The sequence below is a fragment of the Trachurus trachurus genome (assembly GCF_905171665.1).
Source record: "Trachurus trachurus genome assembly, chromosome: 13".
In the NCBI taxonomy this organism is placed as follows: Eukaryota; Metazoa; Chordata; class Actinopteri; order Carangiformes; family Carangidae; genus Trachurus; species Trachurus trachurus.
The window spans coordinates 10,739,650-10,759,649 of record NC_139892.1 but is presented as its reverse complement, the minus strand read 5'-3'; the positions used below and the strand labels follow the sequence as shown (position 1 = coordinate 10,759,649).

The window sequence follows — 20,000 nt, the reverse complement described above, 5'->3', positions numbered from 1 at the left end:
CTTCAGAAGAACAGGAAAATGTGTTCATGCACACACGCACACAGACACACGCGCACACAGATTGGAAAAAGAGAGAAAAAAGACGAATCATTTCACTGAGAGAAAGAGAGAGAGAGAGAGAGAGAGAGAGGACAGTGGAGAAGAAATTGAATTGAGGGTAGTGAGGATGGGGGGAGGAAGGAGGAGGGGGTGAATTGGTAAGGGTGATATTGCATAGTTTAATCTGTTGAGTTCAGCCATGGAAAGGGCCGAGGTGGGGGAGGGGAGGAGCAGTACAGTAGTGTAGTAGGCCGCTTGATATTAGTTCTCCACTGTGCACACACACATACGCACACACACAAAGCACCGTGGGCCAGACAACACTCACATATGCGTGTGTGTGTGTGTGTGTGTCTGAGAGTAACTGCACAGATGGACAATGGTGGATGAGACAGGTGTGTGGACCAGGTGCACAGACTTGAAGATGTAGGCACAAGTGTTTTTACAGGCTTAAAACTAACACACATACACACACAAACACACACACAGACGCACACACACACACACACACACACACACACACACACACACACTCGGGGCTAACAGTCACAGTCTCGGCAGCATTTGCTAACAAATCTAAGACGCAGAAACACTCCCATACAATCTGCCCTCAGCCCTCATAAAGCCATTTACATGTAGACTACTTCATTTCCTTCCAGTTTAATTACCTCATTTCACCCAGTTGGAAACCGCCATTGAAATGAAATCTTTTGTTGGCATTGACATTTTTTTTTTTTTTTGCTAATTGTGGATTAATTTTTATGATTCCCCTCTTTCTCTTCAATAATGTAATTTCACCTCTAGGGGGAGCCCTCTGTTTCTCTATGTGTTGGGAGAACCAGCTTAATTGGTGTGGTTAATTGCACCTTAACCATAAATGGCTGCGGGGCAGTGTACTGTATGTGTATGTGTGTATGTGTGTGTTTTACAGTGTGTGTGTATGTGTGTGTGTGTGTGTGTGTGTGTGGCGCTGCAACAACACTGTGGACGGACACTCACTCAGTGTGTTGTTTGTTGCCGAGGACGACCGCAGGCTCGCTCCTGCTGGATGGGACGTGAAGGATCACCCAGAGATTCAGACAATAGCGAAGCCAGGGTGGGCCTGGTGGGGCGGCTGTGCTTTTTAGGAAGAAGAAGGCTGTGTGTCAACGGCCTGTCAGCAACATGAGTGTGTGTTTATTTGGGTGTTTATATGTGTGTGTATGTGTGTATGTGTGTGTGTGTGTACTCACCAGTTCCTCCAGTGTTTTCATGAAGGCCTCTCCCTCCCTGCTGTTTGCTTAGTGCAGGCTGAGGCAGACAGCTCAGTGTGGGCTTTGGATTCAAACACACACATAGACACACAGACACACACGCTGCAGGCACTATCATTCCTTTTCCTCGTCTAATCATGATTTAGTGTGTGTGTTTGTATTCCTCTCATTATTACTGTATGTGTGTATGCATTCAACTCTTTGTTATATTTCCACATGTACACACATACTGTATATCACTGTGTGTCCTCTTGTTCTTGAAATTTCTTTATTTGGATAAACCCCTTGAGATGTAGCCTACCATCTCGTTTTCGAGGGGGTCCAAACATATAGACAAACATAAATTCATCAGACAAACATGTTCTCAACAATATAGAAAAACAGACAGACAGCCAAACAAACAAACAAACAAAAACTACAACTTCTATTGGAACAATACAACCGTATGAAGGCCACAATGGCCAACACTGAGACTGAAATGACAGTATATAATGATTAATATCAATTCAACAAAACAGAAAGAGCTTGCATCTTCAGTTAAAACAGGAGATGAGAAGACAGAGCATGCTTGAAAATACCAAGAGAGGAACTGGATCTGATATTAGGAGGAAGGTTGTTCCAATCTGTAGGTGCTTAAACATAAAAGCTCTTCTACCAAATGATTTAATGACATTAGGAACAGAAAAAAAGGGCTGTGATGAATGTCTGATATGATAACTTGATGTATATGGTGTAAGATACTGCTGTAGATAGATAGACAGATAGATGTTACACTATGTGCATGTATTTGCTTGCATACTATCCTCTGTGTGTGTGTGCACATGGATGCACGTGCACAGGTAGTGTGATGTCCTTTGTATTGTTTTTGTGCCCTTGTGCAGCGCAGGACTGTCTGATTGTCATTTCCGTCATGTCTGGTGGTGTGGACGTTTTTGGTAGTCAGCTCCAGTTTTGTTGGGAGAGTAGAGTTGGCCCTGTGCCAGTTAATTACTAAAGCTGCTGGTATTTCTCTGTGCACTTGTGAGTCTGTGCGCATCCATTAGTCGAAAATGTAGCTGGAATGAACCTGAAATAGAAATAAATATTGAAACTATTACAATAATGAAATTGAGCCGAATTGAAAAAAAAAAAAAAAAAAATTAAGCTTTCGTGCTGAATGAGACATAAACCCACAAATGTGTGGGTTTGGCGCGACGTCAGGCCCCCCCCCCCCCCCCCCCCCCCCCCCCCCCCTCTCTCTCTTCATCGTCGGCGGTGTGGTTTGATGATGGGCAGTTTGGTTTATGTCTGCGCTTCTCTCTGTGGTCTGTGTTTTCGGCAGCCTGGTACGACAAGACCACAGCGAACTGAAGCCAGAGTGGTGCAGCTTCCTCCTCTACACATTTACTGTGGATATACATGTATAGTATGGATATATATGTATATAAGGTTGCTCATTTTGCGTGAATGAAAACACACATAAACACTGCTGTCATTATATACATTAAAAATAACAGAGGATAAAAAAAAACACTGTCATTATTTCCATTGTGGTGCACTAGAATAACACATCACAGCACAACAACAACAAAGAGGCAGCAGGTAGGCAACAATACAATCAACATGTGGAAAGCAAATAAGTGGCAGGCGGCATCAACAAGCTCATGTTTCTGGGCGTAACTAGCTACCATTGGCTGGTAGAGCGCGTATCATGTGGGCTTTGTCCAAACTGCAGTGGTGGGTTTAAATCCAACATCGCTCCCTGTTTTCTCTCACTCCTCTGTCACAATAAAAATCAAGGCCACTTTAAACTGAAGCAGCTGTGACTTAATATTTTGATAGAAAATTCAAACAATTTTGCAAATGAGTGCAGCATTTTAATATAAATTTATCTTTTTTTGCACCTAGGCTACATTCAGATGTGTTTTACTTTAACTTCCTAGCAGATTTACACCAAGGTCTCCCATGTGTGTGCATCATGGATGTATTATAGAACCATGTGTGTGCATGAAATATGAAGCTAGCTGTCAGTTAGCACACAGCACTGTATAGGCTGTTATTAAGCAAACATGCTGCTGCAGAAATCGCTCACTCATAGCTTCTTATAGTTAGCTTCAAATTTAGCGAGAGTATCTCGATCGTCCCATTGGCTGGTAGAGCGCGTATCATGTCGACTTTTTCCAAACTGCAGTGGTGGGTTTGAATCCAACATCTCTCCCTGATTTTCCTCACTACTCTGTCACACACACACAAAAAAAAGCCTCATAAAATAACTCAAAATGTAGAAATTTGAAGACTTCGGTCTTGGGTCTCCAAGGCTACTTTAAATCAAGCCCCTAAGGCCCCAAGTACTGGAAGCAGCTGTGACTATCTACCTTAAAGAGGAACTATGCAGGATTTGTAGCTTAACAATACATAACTTTTACCTTAATTAAACAGCTTTGCAGTAATTGTGATGGCTTAATAAATGGCTTAACTTATGTCACTTATTGCGTCTCTTGGCTGAAAACGAACCGCCCCGGTGTCCCAGCTATTGTCTCTGCACACTGCGATACAAAGGCGCCCCGTAACCAACCTGTAATCTCTTGTTTATGACGGATCAAACTTCAAAAATATACACATCGTTACATCGTGAATGATATATAAAGTTATGTACCGCTCTATTGATTTCTCACAGGCTTAGTTGTAAACAAATGCACATGGCCAGGACGAGGGTTAGCAAAACAGCGGAAAAGCGACCAGACTCCTCTTTTATTTTTTGTTATCATATTCACATAATTTTGCAAATAAGCAGCTTGTTTATGTAATTTTTTGTGTTTACTTTCACTTCCTAGCAGATTGTCCATAGCTTTTCCATGTGTGTATTAGGCTACAGTAAATATGAAGTTGGCTGTCAGTTAGCACAGGCTAGCACACAGCTCTTATGTATTATTAAGCGCAAACAAGATCCTGTTGACAGTCGATGTGGTGGGCTACGATAACAGAGTCCTTTAGCATCATATTTAGCGACTGGATCTCGATAAGAAAAGCACATAAATGTAATTCCCAAACCGTATTATAGCTGTGAGTCCCTGCTGTGCTGCACAGGCACAATGTCACTTCAGTTTCATCTTTACATTTCGTGACAGAGGAGGAGGACACGTGGCTTCTGATGAGCTCACCACTGTCTCTGCTATTATTGCTAACTTCAAAGCACATGTGTCAGCCAGCCGGAGTCAAAATTAACTTGATGGGCTACTATAATTTTTTTATTTAAAAAAAAAACGTGTCTCTGGTGTAGAAACCACCTGGGAGGGAGGAGGACGGGATGTCCCTCGCTGAATTAAGAGCAGGTTTATTTCTACTCATAAGGAGCTGGTGGGATGAGAGAGATCCAGCTATCTAGTTAGAGGGGACTGTTTGCTGATCGCGCTCTTCCCCGACCCTTCAAAGTAATTTTTTAAAATCAAATCTAAGAGGAAAAGATTATTATTTTACAAATTGATTTGGAAAGTGTGATTTCGCTCTCTCTCTGTCTCTCTCTCTGATGGGTGTAATGCAGCTGAAATAGAGGTGGTCTTCCGGACACATGTGTCTCTCTCTTCATAGGTCGTCCTGCTCTGACTCTGCAGAGCTCAGTGCCTTCTCTCTCTGTCTTTTCATCCCTCTCCTCCTTTTTATGCTTTCTGTGTTTCTGCTTTCTCGTTTTCCCTCCTCTACCCCTCTCATTCCCCCCATTATGTCTTCTCCTAACTTTTCTCTTTTGTGCATCTCCTCCTCCTCCTCCTCCTCCTCCTCCTTCTTCCTTCTCTCTCTCTCTGCCTCCTCTCCGAGTGCCTCTGCTGCTGCACGAGCCTCCAAACAGGCAAACAGTCATGCAGCTCTGCTATCACAATATAATGAGATTGGGAGCACCCAAATTGAAAGAAGCCATTTTCTACAGCTGTCAACTTATTATCGAAGAGAGAGAGAGAAAGAGAGAAGAGAGAGAGAGACAGAAGAGGGAGGGGTGGGGGGTGGGGGGTTTATTCCAATACCTCTAAAGGTAGCGGAGGAGAGAGGGATGGAGGTGATGGAGGGATGGAAAGGAGCAGGGTTTTAAAGTGAGAGCAGTGCTGAGGGAGGAGGTGGATGGGGAGCTCAGGGGTGAGCTGTTTTACATTTTGAATGTTTTCCTTTTTTTTCATCCTCCACTCAACCGTTCTCTCTCTCTCTCTCTGGTTTTCCACTTTGGTCACCAGAGCAGCTCTTGAAGTTCAAGTCCTTTCATTCTCCCGCGTTACTCTTAATATTTTAAAAGGCAGCGTATGTAAGGCTTTGCGGACGCGTGTTCTTTGAATGTATGCGACACTTTGAGCACCTCTCAGCGTGTGCGAGTGTTTATTTTCCCACCTCATGACTATTTATATGCAAACAGTGGGTACACCGGTGTCCAGGGGAATGGCTGCCTCTCTGTTTTAGCCACTCGCGCCTCTGCTGCTACAAGGTCTGATTTAAAATTCCTGCATTCAGGTGCTGTTACTTTTTACCTGCAGTGTTTTATCATGGTTGAACAGCATCGTCTGAACTTCTGTGTAGATCTAACCACGTATTTGTTAAAGGGATAGTTCAACATTTTGGCAAATTGGCCCATTGCCATAATCCCTATAGTCATAGCAGTAGGTTCGTTACCTTTAATTGTCGGTACAAGCTATTTTTAGATCAGCGGAGCAGAGCCATGATCTGCTCAGAGCTACGCTACGGAGGCTCATGGGATTTTTTGGTTTCCCTTATCAAACTCATCAAATACACAATCCAACAACTCCAAAATGCTCTGGTGACAAGTTGTGACCTGCACATTCACCACGCTATGAGATAATAACAGAACGTTACCAGACAGAGTTGTTTTAGAGGATGCACGTTGCCTTCAGGGGCAGTTTTTCAGCAAGCAGTCTCTGTATTTGCCTCTAAAACAACTCTGTCTGGTAACGTTCTGTTATTATCTCATAGTGTGGTGAATGTGCAGGTCACAACTTGTCCACCAGAGCGTTTTGGAGGTGTTGGATTGTGTATTTGATGAGGGAAACCAAGAAATCCCATTAGCCTCCGTAGCGTAGCTCTGAGCAGCTTGCGGCTCTGCTCCACCGTTCTAAAAATAGCTTGCACCGACAATTAAAGGTAATGAAACTACTGCTATGACTATAGGGATTATGACAATGGCCCAATTTGCCAAAATGTTGAACTATCCCTTCAATATACTGTATTTTAAATTATTTTCTGGACCAATCTCTCTGTCCTGCTCCAACCTGCAACGATGATCACTAAAGCAAAGCGAAGCGACAGGAGAAAAAGTTTGGATGTTGCTCCTCCATAAAAACTCATATGCGAAACCTTTTGCTGGCGCTGGAGAACATATTCTCTTCAGCGTTACGTGAGCAGCTCGTTCATGACCCCTTCCCCATATTGATGCCCCGATCACATCCTTTAAATGTCACACGTCCAGTGACGGCCTGAACTAGTTTAGGATGTTTTTGAAGGTGTCAGACCTCACCAGTATCTGCTGGGTCTGATCGCTGGTTTGATTCTGTCCTTGTTCCTTATTTCCAACCAGGATAGTAAAGTTGATTCTACTTGACATTTTCCAAAGAGCCCCCCTCCGCCCCGCCCCCATCCCCCATCCCTCCACATACACACATCTTACTGTATTTCCTGTGAGAGAAAAAACAAAACAGCTTTAATCCAGCTTCTAAGGACATTAAACCATAAATAATCTTCTTTTTGTTTGAGAGTCTTGTTGAAAAGTCAAATACTTTCAAACCTAAGATTGCTTTTTATCCTAGTAAAAGATGATTATATGCTCTGTTTGTACCTTCACAGTGCTGTTGTAGCGCGTTGTTGTGGCAAATTTCAATAATTGCCCCAGCCAAGGAGGCTTTTAGTCCCTAGAGTTTGTTTGCTTTTTGTCTGTTAATTAGCAGATATCTCAAAAACTATTTAACAGATCTCAGTAAAAAAAAAAAAAAAAAAAACTGGCAGAAACTTAGGCCTTGGGCCAAGAAGGAACTGATTAGATTTTTGGTACAGATAGCGTGCTAATATAGAGTAAATTCTTCTCCCCAGGATTTGGTTTTGCAATTTTGAATTTTATGTAAAACTGTTGTTTTTTATTCATTTCTTTCTTTCTGTTTTCCTCACAAAAACAAATTTCATCCAAACGTTACAAAATGGTGCATAATGGATGAGGCCCAAGAAGTTTTAGTCTTTGGTTTTGATCTCGCCAGCCAATATTTTCTCCTGTAATTGTTTGGGCAGGTTCTTTTACACTTACAGTGTTAAAAACCAAAGCGAAAGTATATTAATAACTTCTACTTTTACTTTCAGATGATTTTTATTTTATTTTACCTGTTTAAAGGGACACCCCGCTGATTTTACAGATTAGTCAGGCACAAGGAAGCATGATTGTACAGTATATGTGAAAAAAGAGGTTGTATACAGTAAACAGCTTTTGTGGCTCCAGAGGGAGATGCATGAGATATAATGAATTACATTAAGTGGTAACAATTGAGTCAGTGTTGGTTGAAGACAACAAGAGATTAAGGAGCTCCTGGTGGTTCACCTGTGGGGAGTAACGGTACCATGTAGGTTAAGTCTTTAGGGTTTGAATCACACCTGCGGCCCATTGCTGCCTGTCTTCCTCTCTCGCTCCCTTTCTTATCCTGACTTTTCTTTCACTTTTCTCTGTCCTATAAAATAAAAAAGGCAAAAACCCCCCCCCCCCCCCCCAAAAAGTGTGCGACTTAAAAAAAAACAAAAAAACTCTTGAAGTTTAGAGTTTGAAAGATGTGAGATTACCAGACTGATGCAAAGCGGCTCCTTATTTCTGCTTAAGGCTCACAGTTACCTTAGCTACAGTGACACACTGTCTGTCTGAAGTGGTCTTGTTGCATTGTGGGTAATGTAGGTGCTACAGTTTTGAAGACATGGAATAACAAAAAGGCAATCTCTCTGGTTGTTGCATCAGCTGTGATCCTGTTTTTTTGTTCTGTCAGTGCTGAGTCTGAGAGTGATACCGTATAGGAGTGTGATATTAACACAAAACACAAAACCATACAAACCACATTTCATCACCATGCAAACCTCTGCAAAATTAATCAATCCGTTGATTTGTAACTTCCTTTTAGATGATGCACAGAACAAAATCCAGCAAATATCGGCGACTGCACAGCATGTTTTTTGGTTTTGGTGGCTGTCGGCCCTGTGCTGTAGCTGTAGCTGTGTGTGTGTGTGTGTGTGTGTGTGTGTGCATGTGTGTGTGTGCAGCTGTAGCTTTGTGTGTGTCCTGTACTGTAGCCACCACCACCACCGTCTGTATAGCAGAGTGACCTTGATGTCTGCACTCAGCAGGAAGACACGAGAGAGGAGTGATTAACAGGAGGGAGACAAAGAGAGGAGAGAGACAGAAGTGGGAAGAAAATGATGGAGGAAAATTTAAAGTGTGAAAGTTAAACATGCCCAAAAAAAAGAAAAGAAAAGAAAGAAGAAAAGAAAAGAAAAAGCAGAGAATGGACACAATTCACAGAAAAGTGAAGGTGTGAGCGAGTGAGTGAGGGGGAAAGATGTAAAAGAATGAGAAGCCAAATGACGAGTGGGTGGCTGGGTGGGGTGTATGAGTGACTCACCACACATATATTGTTTTTTTTTTCCTTTTCTTCTTCTCCTTCTTCTCCTCTTCTTCTCCCTACAGGCAATCTGGAGGTGCAGTCATCAAGAACAGGTAAGAAGGAGGAAGAGAGATGGGAGGGAGGAACAAAGAGACGAATATTACACTGAATTTTAATCAAACTCACACTTGTACAGGTGATAAAATACAGTGCACATTCAACATTGTCCACACAGTGAAAAAAAAAACGTGTGAGTGCTCTGTGTGCAGTTATTGGGCGTCTGTATGTGTGTGTGTGTGTGTGTGTGTGTATGTGTGTGGTGTTAACAGTGTGTCGCTGCCAGCTCATCGGCTGTGACCCAGGTTAATAGGACTGTGCATCTCCATGGCCTGCCTACACACACACACACACACACACACACACACACACACACACACACACACACACACACACACACACACACACACACACACACACACACACACACACACACACACACACACACACACACAGACACACAATAGCTGCCCATGACTGTCCACTTACTGCCCCTTTTGACTTACACACATGCACTTACATAGACGTGTGTTCGCACCACAACCACACACTACAGTATGCAGTGTTTCCCTGCTGATGTTGGACTGTATTCCCTCTCTCTCCTTCACCTCTGACCTCCTCCTCCTCTCCCTAATCCCCCTCTCTCTCCCCCTCCTCTCCCTCCTCTCCTCCTCCTCCTCCCCCTTCAGTCTTGGTGAGGAGTTTTATAAGGAGGCCATTGAACACTGCCGCAGCTACAATGCCCGTCTGTGTGCCGAGCGCTCCATGCGTCTCCCCTTCCTGGACTCGCAGACCGGCGTGGCCCAGAGCAACTGTTACATCTGGATGGAGAAGAACCACCGTGGACCGGGTGTGTGTCTCTATGTGTATGTGTGTGTGTTGTGTGTTGTGTTGTGTTTGCCAGCTGTTGTGCTGCACAAATTATTCTCTCCAGTCATTTGTCCTGCGGCTTCCTTCCCCCTTGCACTGCTTGTTTCTGTCTCTCTTTCCTTCCTCCCTCATTTCCTCCACCTCCTCCTCTTTTCCCGGCCTCCTACCTTTCACACCTCAACTTTTTTTTTTCTTTCACTTTCCCCAAAGGGTGTTTTCTCATCGCTTTCTCTCTCTCTCTCTCTCTCTCTCTCTCTCTCTCTCTCTCTCTCTCTCTCGCTCTGTAACATCAGTGTATTTTGGCAGTGAATCAGACACCCCTGTAGGCAATGATACGCCGCTGGCACCAACTATTCCAGAGAGAGTGCACTCTCTATGTGTGTGTGTTTGTGTGTGTGTGTGTATTAAAACTTGAGTTTGTAGGCTATGTGTCTGCCAGTATAATCCCTTTGTTTGTTAGTTAGTTTTTAGTTCTAACTTGATTTGCATACAATGGAGCTGAATTAAACTGATTGACTTGATTTGCATGCGTTAACGATTTCATTTCTGTTCCTATTTGGTTAATTGAAATGACTTTTCATTGGCTGCTGTTTGTTAGAAACAAACTTGATATAAAGTTTTCCAAAAGCAATAAAAGAACAATTTATTGTATATTTTTAAAAAACTATATTAATAATCGCACAGTTTGGATTTGGATGCATGCACAGTGGTGCACTGCAGACAACTATTTACAACTTTACCATTTATACTTTTGGCCAAGCCAGTGTTGTGGCTCTAGGGATGGAAAAGCTAGTCAGTCAGTCAGTCAGTCAGTCAGTCGGTCGGTCAGTCAGACAGTTCACCTCTTATTTTGTGCTGCAGGGATGATGTATTTTTGTAGGCCGAACCGATGTTAGCATCGCCCTGGATCCCTCAACAAAAAGCTGAGGGGATTTATGCATTAGCTTTTGAAATATTGTTGGAAACAAGTTCTGTAGCAAAAACAAGAGTTTCTGATACTCACACTATTTGTTCGGCATTTAGAAAATGAACCACTCTCTTGTGATTTTTTGAATCCTGCATACGATCTGTAGAAATAAAAAGTTAATGTTCGACTATAAACAAAGTACACCACAAAAGCCTTTTCTTTTCTTAAATCTTAAGTATGAACATAACAAAACTTGTCGAGGTGACTGGATCAGTTTCATAATCTCTGTGATGAGTGTCCCAGCAACCTCATTAGCAAGTAAAGAGAAGTAAAAGGAGAAATTGATTATTAATTGATGTTTCTAGCGTCACTGAAGGGTTTATTTAATTTATAGTGCCTGCAAAACTAATGTGGCTCCCATCAGCCTTTGCTGTATGCGCTAATTAGCAAATGTTAACATGCATGATGTGTTAGCAGTTTGCTAAAAGCACCACTTCACCTGGATGAGGCAAAACATTAAGAAAAATACTTTGTCCTCTTGGTCATACTTTAACAACTTCATCTTGTGTCACGTTGGTGCGTCCGTGTATATTAAGCCGTGTGTGTCCGTCTGTGTTTCAGGTCATGCTCCAGGTCAGTTGTACACATATCCAGCTCGCTGCTGGCGCAAGAAGAGACGGCTAAACATCTTGGAGGACCCGCGGCTCGTACCGATCGAGTTCAAGATCGGTAAGAAGAACGGACCAGATCATTTGAGGGGACTTCGAATCTGTTTTAAAGGGACAACGAGGAGTTTTGGAAAAGCGAAGCGTTTTCCCACTACATTTATGAGCCTCCGCGCGCACCGTGAAATTCTTTGACCGGCGCAAGACGGACTCATGTTTTCATTCATCAAGAATTAAAGTCAGAGGTTCAAAGACAATCACATACCATCGTAGTTTCGACCATAAACGGCGATTCTGCTGCGTTATTCTCATGACTCGCCGCGAAACGAAAGTAAAGAAACGCTGGTCGGCTCGACCAGCATTTCCGCCACCACTAATAATAACAAAATAACGATAGAGACAAAACAATATATTTATCGAAAATGGGCCCATTAACAAGTGTGGGTAGCGTAGATTCATCCACATTACCGTGAGACTTTTTTATAACCAAATAGAAACTCCTCGTTGTCCCTTTAAAAAAAATTTAAATCGAAACTCTTCATCCCCCCCTTTCTTATTTTGTTCAATTTTATCTTAAATTCCACATCAAAACTGTAATAAATGCTCCTCATTCAGAAGCACTAAGTTTTTATTCTGCAGCCTGTGGGTTACATGGAGAGAAAAATACCAGTAAAAGAAAAATGTGGACACTTCAGCCTCAGTCGTGTGATATTTCATCCAAATTGCAGATGACGGTTTCAGCCTCTGCGCTCTGCCGAGGTCCTTGTGCACTTCGTGAATCAGCCAAATTTTTGTTTCCTCGGGGCAGAGCCAGCTTCAATGAGCCCGTCAGCATGAATGTGAGACCTCCGCTGTTTTCTGATTGTAATTGTCTCGTTTCCCCCCCATCAGACTACGAGGCCTCTCTAAAGAAGGAGGGGGGCATCCCCGACGGCCCTGTGCTGGAGTCGCTGCTCGCCGGGGAAACCCTGGACAAGAAGGTAGAAACCAAGGAAGAGGAGCCAATGAGCGAGTGTCAGGTGAGACTCGATCGTCTTCCCTCTCCTCTCTCTCATTTCCCTCTTCGCTTCTTTTGTTGTTCTCTGTGTCTTGTTCCTGTTGTTTTCCTCTTATGTCAGCCGCTCTATCTCTTTTTATCTGTCTGTATTACTCCCTGTGTTTGTGTTTCTTTGTCTGTCTCTGCCTTTGTCTCTCTACGAGTGTGTGTTTTGTTGGTGACATGGCTCCCACGGCTCTGACAACTCCCTCCTGGCACAGTGTGTGTGTGTGTGTGTGTGTGTGTGTGTGTCATTGTGTGTGTGTGTGTGTGTGTGTGTGTGTGTGTGTGTGTGTGTGTGTGTGTGTGTGTGTGTGCTTATGACTGTGTGTGATTTGCACAGCAGCAAGTATTAGTGTTTTTACCGGGAATCTGCTCATGTGTTTTACAGATCAACTCTCTTTTCAACTCTCTTTTTTTTTTTTGAGGAAACTTTGCATCATCTCTCTATACAACAAGTGGCGCTCAGTAACTCCAGAGTAGAAACTTAATGCTCATCCGTCTCAGTATTTCGCCAGCTAGAGGCCGCTGCTCTTGAACCCTTGAACTCAACCGGACAGCTAATCAATCAGCTGTTGAGTGAGTGGCCCTCTCAGCTCTTAGAGAGCTAAAGCAGTGGTTAAGGCCTCTAACCCAGGGCTTCCTCCAACTCCAGCCTCTCTCAGCTGGCCTCTGCTTCAGCATCTTCCTCCCATCGTTACCAGATTTAAAAAAATATAATCCTATATATATATCCTATTTTTACATGACATTACATCACAAACTATAGGTGAACTGGGAAGTAGATTTTAAGGGATAGTTTTTTCACTCATTGCCATAATCCCTACAGTCATAGGGGTAGGTTCATTACCTTTATTATTAATAATCGGTACATGTTTGATCGATGTTCGATCCCCTGTTCCTCATCAGACTCATCAAATACACAATCCAACAACTCCAAAACGCTCTGGTGGACAAGTTGTGACCTGCACATTCACCACGCTATGGGATAATAATGTAACATCACGAGACGGAGTTGTTTTAGAGGTAAAGGTAAAGCCGAAACTACGTTCCAGACACGGCTGCTGGGCGGAGTGATTTCAAAAGCACACTGTAGGTTTCATCCTCTCACGTGACTTTGACAACACGAAGGAAAGCCACAACAGCCACGTTTAGTGCAGCTACTCCCATTCACTCAAGAAAGTAGTTCTGAGTATTTGCTTCATGTGTTGTAATGTTACATAATTACACACAGGGGTGGAAAGAGTACCAAAAAAATCTACTCAAGTTAAAGTAAAAAGTAGTTCATTTAAAATGTACTCAGAGTAAAAGTTACTTATAGTTACTTCTTATGGGTAAGGGGGTGGGGGGGATAATGGCCAGGGATTGACCTCATATTCTCAGTGCATGTCATTTTATACTTACTTGGGTCATCTTTGTCTAATATTACGAGTTGTTTGATGATCTTTTACTCAAAAAAGTACAAGTACACAAAAAACTACTCAATTACAGTAACAAGAGTAAATGTAACTCGTTACTTTCCACCCCTGATTACACATGATAATTTCATAGCGTGGTGAATGTGCAGGTCACAACTTGTCCACCAGAGCGTTTTGGAGTTGTTGGGTTGTGTATTTGATGAGTTTGATTGTGTTCACAGAGCAGCTCACGTCTCTGCCTCGCTGATCTCAAAACAACATGCATCGATAATTAAAGGTAATGAACCTCCTGTACTGCTATGACTATAGGGATTATGGCAATGGGCGAATTTGCCAAAATGTTGAACTATCCCTTTAACAACAGAGGTCAACTACTGTACAGGAACTAAAAATCAACATCTTTGCTGCTTTATTTTGTTCTTTCTGTTTCAATCAGGAGTCCCCTGGCGTTTTAGAAGAATACTGAATTGCATTTTGAGTCCCTTAAGCCGAGGAAGTTGTTAATCGAATTGTTTATTTCAGTGAAATGGTGACACATTTGGCTACACTTAGTGTTAATGGTTCTGCTCTTACAGTCGTTCCCCCTTTCCACTGGGATTAAGCAAACACCCTCACAGTCAGCAGGAAGGAGCGCAATTTCATGACCACCCGTGGGTCCGTGTGGAACAGGGCGAAAGGAAATAGAAAACAGAGATGAGTGGAAGGAAAAGAAAAGAGAAGCAGAAACAAACTGACCTGACTTTTACAGTACAGTCCGTCCTCGTGTCTCTGTCTCCCAACAGAAGCTGCTTGTCGGGGATTTCCCTCACGAGCTGGAGGTGGATGAGATGGAGGAAGACGTTCCTAAGAGAAAGAACCGTACCAAAGCACGGGTAAGACAATGATGACATTTCACACATCATATCTTTGTTTCCCCTCATATTAAAGTAAAAAAAAAAGGAAACAATATCATTGTTTGGCTGAGACTGAGCTCATGATCAAACTGTGTCGGGCCTGAGGTGAAGCAGTGTCCTTCCTGTGCATGAGCATGAACAGTTGTGTGTTACAGTAGATGTCACTTTAACACAACAGCCCGTAAGATGCTTTGATGTGAAAATACATGAGAGTCAGTGTGAATTGCCAATAAAATCTAAGAAGAAAATTGCAGCCATCATCACATCTGTTCCTTTTTCAGATTGTGTGACTATATGGTCATTTTTGACTTGATGTATTTCCGACACATAGTAGTATAATTTTGTGCCGCACTCTGTAATGTAATGAAATGTCAAACTAACAGTTATTATGAAGAGCATCGGTACATGGCAAACAGATCCAGAAATTGAAACCACGCTGGGATATCTTCCTCTTTTTTTTTTTTTTTACAACTTTGATTAGATCAGACAGGTTTTTTTTTTCTCCACACTCTTTTTGGGCATCCTATGGGAAGATAATCAAGTGTTAACAATTTATTCTGGTACGCATCTCACACACATTTATACACATGCACACACACACACAGACACCAGGGTTGCTAATTGGAGCTGTTGCTCCCCTGCTAGGTGTCATCAGCCTCCTCCTGCTGCAAGTGGAGCTTTACACTGAGAGCAGATGATTAGAATGCAAACGTGTGTGTGTGCGTGTGTGTGTGCATGCATGATGGTGTATATGTGAGTATGTGTGTGTGTATGTTGGCACTTGAACACACAAATGGAGGACGAGTGCGCTCTTACACCCTTTTTTTGTGTGTGCGTATGTGTGCATTTAGGTGTTAAAACTTTTCAAGTGTATCTCATGTATGATGATTTGATCATGTCTGATTTTGCATGTGGTAGTCTGAGTTGTTTACAAGTGTGTGTGTGTGTGTGTGTGTCTGTGTGTGCGCTGCAGGCCTACGGTGTCGGGGGCATGAGAAAGAGACAAGAGCTGCCTGCCATCGAAGACAGAGACAAGCCTTACGTCTGTGACAGTGAGTGTGTTTCAACGTTACATCCTCATTCACGTTTCTCTTCATGTAACAATTCTGAACTAACATGTGCAGAATGCTAATGTTATACACTGTGTTATGTGTGTGTTTGTGTTTCAGTCTGTGGAAAGCGCTATAAGAACCGCCCAGGGCTGAGTTACCATTATACTCACACCCACCTGGCAGATGAGGAGGGGGAGGAAGACTCAGAGCGACACACGCTACCTTTCCAGCGCAAGAACAACCACAAGCGTGAGTCTGCTGTCTGAATATTAATGCTGCGAGCAGTTTGCCTCGTCGTCTGTTGTTATTTACCTCATGTGGAGCGTCTCGGTCGGTCGGTCGGTCGGTTCGAGCTGTTTCTGGGTTTCTCGGTTACAGAATGAACGTGTAGTTTTAGGTGCAGCGATTTCAGGGGTCATCATCTCAGTGAGTTTTAATAATCAGGATATCATCAAGTACTATTGATCGTTCGTCGTCCCAGAGTTCCTCCTGCAGCTTTATAGATAGTTACAGTGCTGACTAAAGCGAAAATCCAAAGTTTGCACTCATGTGGATGAAAGATAAGATTTCTCCCAGTGGAGCGTTGGTTTTTTTTAGCTGATCTCCTCTGCTCCGACAGTTTCCCCCCCTGATCAGATTGATGCAGCGACGCAGTTTTGAACCGTGCTCGTGGTAGATGAAACCGAGTCAGTGAGCGTGACCTGGGATAAACGAAGGTCAGGTGGAAGCTTTGGTGAACTGATGGTGCAGCTTTAGATGAAAACTTTTCTCAAACGATCCCATAGTTTGCTGTGTTTTATTTATTTATGAAGATATATTTGAAGTTTAAAGAAACAAAAAAACCCATCTCAGTGTAGTTCTCCTCTCCTCCCTCAGGCTTCACTCTGTAACTATGGTAACAACAGGTTAGTGAGCCAATCAGAAGAGAGAATCTCAGCCTGTCGTCTAATCGGCTGACATATCGAATGAAAATGTAGCAACTTTGAGGTAAAACACTGGCTCAAAGATGAATGTTGGGTCCAGGCAAAAGGCTGAGAAAGGTGAAAGCTTTGTTGTGACATCACAAAATCACAGGAAGTCCTGACGGCTTGTTTGAAGGTTCAGTTTCTAAATACAGGCTGTGTGCATTTCTCTGTGGACTGAGGCTTTGATACTTTCACACTATTAATACAGAACCTAGAGCTGCTTTCTAGTTACAAAAACACACGGACATCTCACTTTATACAATATAGGACCTTTAATGTCACTAATGTTTACGTAGAATGTAACAGAGACTAAAAAAGTAGAGACAATTTGAACTCTAGTAGTTATTTTACTTCAGTAGTTATTGATATAACACAGTCTTGTGTAATATTATGATTTGTGTAGTCACAGTTGGAGATGGGAGCTTGTTGAGACAACAGCAGTGACAGTGAGGATTATGTCACAGCACCGTAATGTGAACGCACACAACCAGGAACATGTTTTTCTGTTTACTGCAGGTCTAAAGAGAAAAACATGTTGTGTTTAGATCTGCAGTATTTGCATCTCCTCCGTGAACTGATGCGGTTTTACTCTCAATAGACACACTTAACTGTGTTGTCTCCTGTCCACAGCCAGAATATATGACACAAGCAGCATCAAAATGTGACTGAATGCAGATAATAAATAGACCTATCTACATCTATTTCAATAACAACGCACAAGAAATGTGTGGCGTAATGTATTTTGCATGCAGCCTGAGCACAAGTTCTCCACATTACAGCAGAAATGATTGATGTTAATCTCCTGACAGAGTAAAGCTGAACACCTTTTATAGTGTTTCCATTAGTCATCACCCACCTGAGCTAATGCAACACCTCAGACACTTTCAACAGCTCCCGCAAAAGACACGTCAGCTCAGCGAGAGAACAAATGACTCGTCAATCAACGGCGATCAGTCAGCGAACAAACACCGGACGACGTACACTACACTGTCTTGCACACACTTGCCAGCAGCGCACTCTCACATTTGCACCTTTCAATGGACCTTTAAAGTTACAGCACACAGTATGGCTGCAGACATCAACGACTTAATGAGTATCCATTAACGTACTGGTCCAGAGTATTATGAAGTACTTATAATGAAGACCCGTGGTGGTGGCATTACTTGCAAATGCCTCTAGCACTTCTCGCCAGAAGCTGGAGGGAAGGAAGTGGAGCAGATGTTTTACAGCTTGTGTTTATAAATGTTGGTTTGTTGGTCTGTCATCATCTGCCACTTTGGTCCCAAACTGAACCGCCTTAACTATTGTATGGATTCATATAATGATTTTGTTGACCTACATTTCCTAAAGTGCGACCATGAGATTTCTATATTGATAGTTTTGAGTGAAATATCTGCAGCTGCTGGATGGATTGTGGTGAAATCCTGTAAATATATCCGCTCATGTTGAACTGTAACACTTGGATGTGTGTGTTGATGCTCTGGCTTTTCCTCTGGCTCCATTATCAGATCACTGACTTAGGGTTTTTATCACCAAAACACCTATAAACCTAACGACATTCCCATCAGCCTCGGCTGCACTTTCTGTTTAGTGCTAATCAGCAAATAACAGCAGTAACACGCTAAATTAAGACGGTAAACATTACAACTGCTTAGCATTAGCGTTTAGCTCAGAGAGGAGAGCGGCCGACGACGGAGCTCAGCTGCTTAGCGCGGCCGTGGTGGACCCCCGACATCTTGTTTCTGACTGACCCCGGATTTGGAGGGGTGCAATATATCAAACATACTTTATGTCACAATAATAAATCATTAATGCAGAGAGTGACCATTGTTGCAGTGAGCACTGTCACAGGGGAGCATACCCATCAATTTATCACATCCTGAAGGCCAAAGCTCAGCATTATGGGAATTAAATCTGAACGGGACAATTCCTCCCCTCACGATTTACAGTCGTTCGTATTCTATTCATCTCTTTTTTTATTGTTTATTTGCACAGGGACAGTGCATAATTAAATATAATTGAGCCACAGTGAGCTAATAGCAATTATTCATCTGTCATCTACAACAACAGAAGATGTAAAAACATCCATTTGTGTTAATATTACACTTCATAAGACGTCATGTGTATAGAAAAAACTATGAATATGAATAAATACAACATAAAACAGCACTGAAAAAATGTCCATCAGTGGAGAAAATAGATCAGTTTATGCAAACAAACACTGATGATCATAATTTTGTGCTGATTTTAGCTAAAAATTAAGCTTTTTTTTTTTACTTTAAGACTTTGTTTGTTTGAAAGAACTGCAATTTTTGTCCCTTTACCATCTTAAACTGACTCTCTCGCTTCTTAGTTAAAACAATATTTTACCCAGAGTGCATCTGCTCCACCTGACTTCAGATTTAGTGCAGTTTTCCCACTGAAAACATGTTAATAGGCGGCAGGAGTAGCTCAGGTGAAACTTTATGTGTTCCAATAAGCCAGTGTGTAACAAAGCAGGACTTAGTTTCCCAGAAGCATCTTAAAACTAAGATGCTCTTAGTCCAATTGTAAATCTACGGGGCTAAAATCATTCTAACCTTAAGACGCTTTAGGGAAATGGAGCCGGCTGCACAGAGCTATTTAATGAGAGGCGGCCATTATAAATGTTATTACTTACACCTTGTGTTTGACAAGTTATAATGCCCGTCATGAACAATGTCTGGCCCGTGTGCGTTTTCGCTCATGTCGAGCGACAGTGTGGATTTCATCTCGTGCCACATCATCGTCCCTTATGGGGGCTTTTGGCTTGTATTTAATCAGATCAAGTATGAGGCTCCCTGAATATTGGCAGACTTCCTGAAGCTGTAAAGGGGCCTAGTGCGAAACCTGGAGGGACACAGGTTTGTACAGGCATTTGAGGAGTAGAGCAAGATCGTCCAAAGATCAGTTGCACAGTAAAAAAAAATTAAAAAAATAAAAGTGGTAGTGGCAGAATAATGCATAACAAGCGCCGTGTGTTGCCGGCATCCCAAGACTGCAGTTATCGCAGGACTGAACAGGTTCTGCTAATGGGTACCACAGGAGAGAGATAACGACAACTAAAGCAAATATTTAGGTTTCCATGTGCAGGTCGTGACTCAGACCTCAAACCTCCTCCTCCTCCTGTCAGCTGCAGCATCCACACTAAGCAAATTGCTCACCGTCTTTTGTTTCTTTGTGGCTACTTATTTTCACCCCCAGGGCCGGTTTTCTACCAGCGTGTGGT

At 42.6% G+C, this 20,000-nt stretch overlaps 1 protein-coding gene across 1 annotated transcript in view; it reads left to right on the top strand.

The window, feature by feature from the left end:
• The window catches only part of dpf1 (double PHD fingers 1), a gene marked incomplete at its 3' end in the record, with an annotated part of 44,541 nt that overhangs the window by 6,678 nt on the left and 17,863 nt on the right, over nt 1-20,000 (top strand). Inside the window, exons 2-8 of the mRNA XM_083985497.1 lie at nt 8,974-9,003; nt 9,637-9,797; nt 11,346-11,453; nt 12,281-12,408; nt 14,626-14,715; nt 15,710-15,788; nt 15,906-16,037. Coding sequence (XP_083841623.1) covers nt 8,974-9,003; nt 9,637-9,797; nt 11,346-11,453; nt 12,281-12,408; nt 14,626-14,715; nt 15,710-15,788; nt 15,906-16,037 — 728 coding nt within the window. The remainder of the gene's footprint in view (nt 1-8,973; nt 9,004-9,636; nt 9,798-11,345; nt 11,454-12,280; nt 12,409-14,625; nt 14,716-15,709; nt 15,789-15,905; nt 16,038-20,000) is intronic.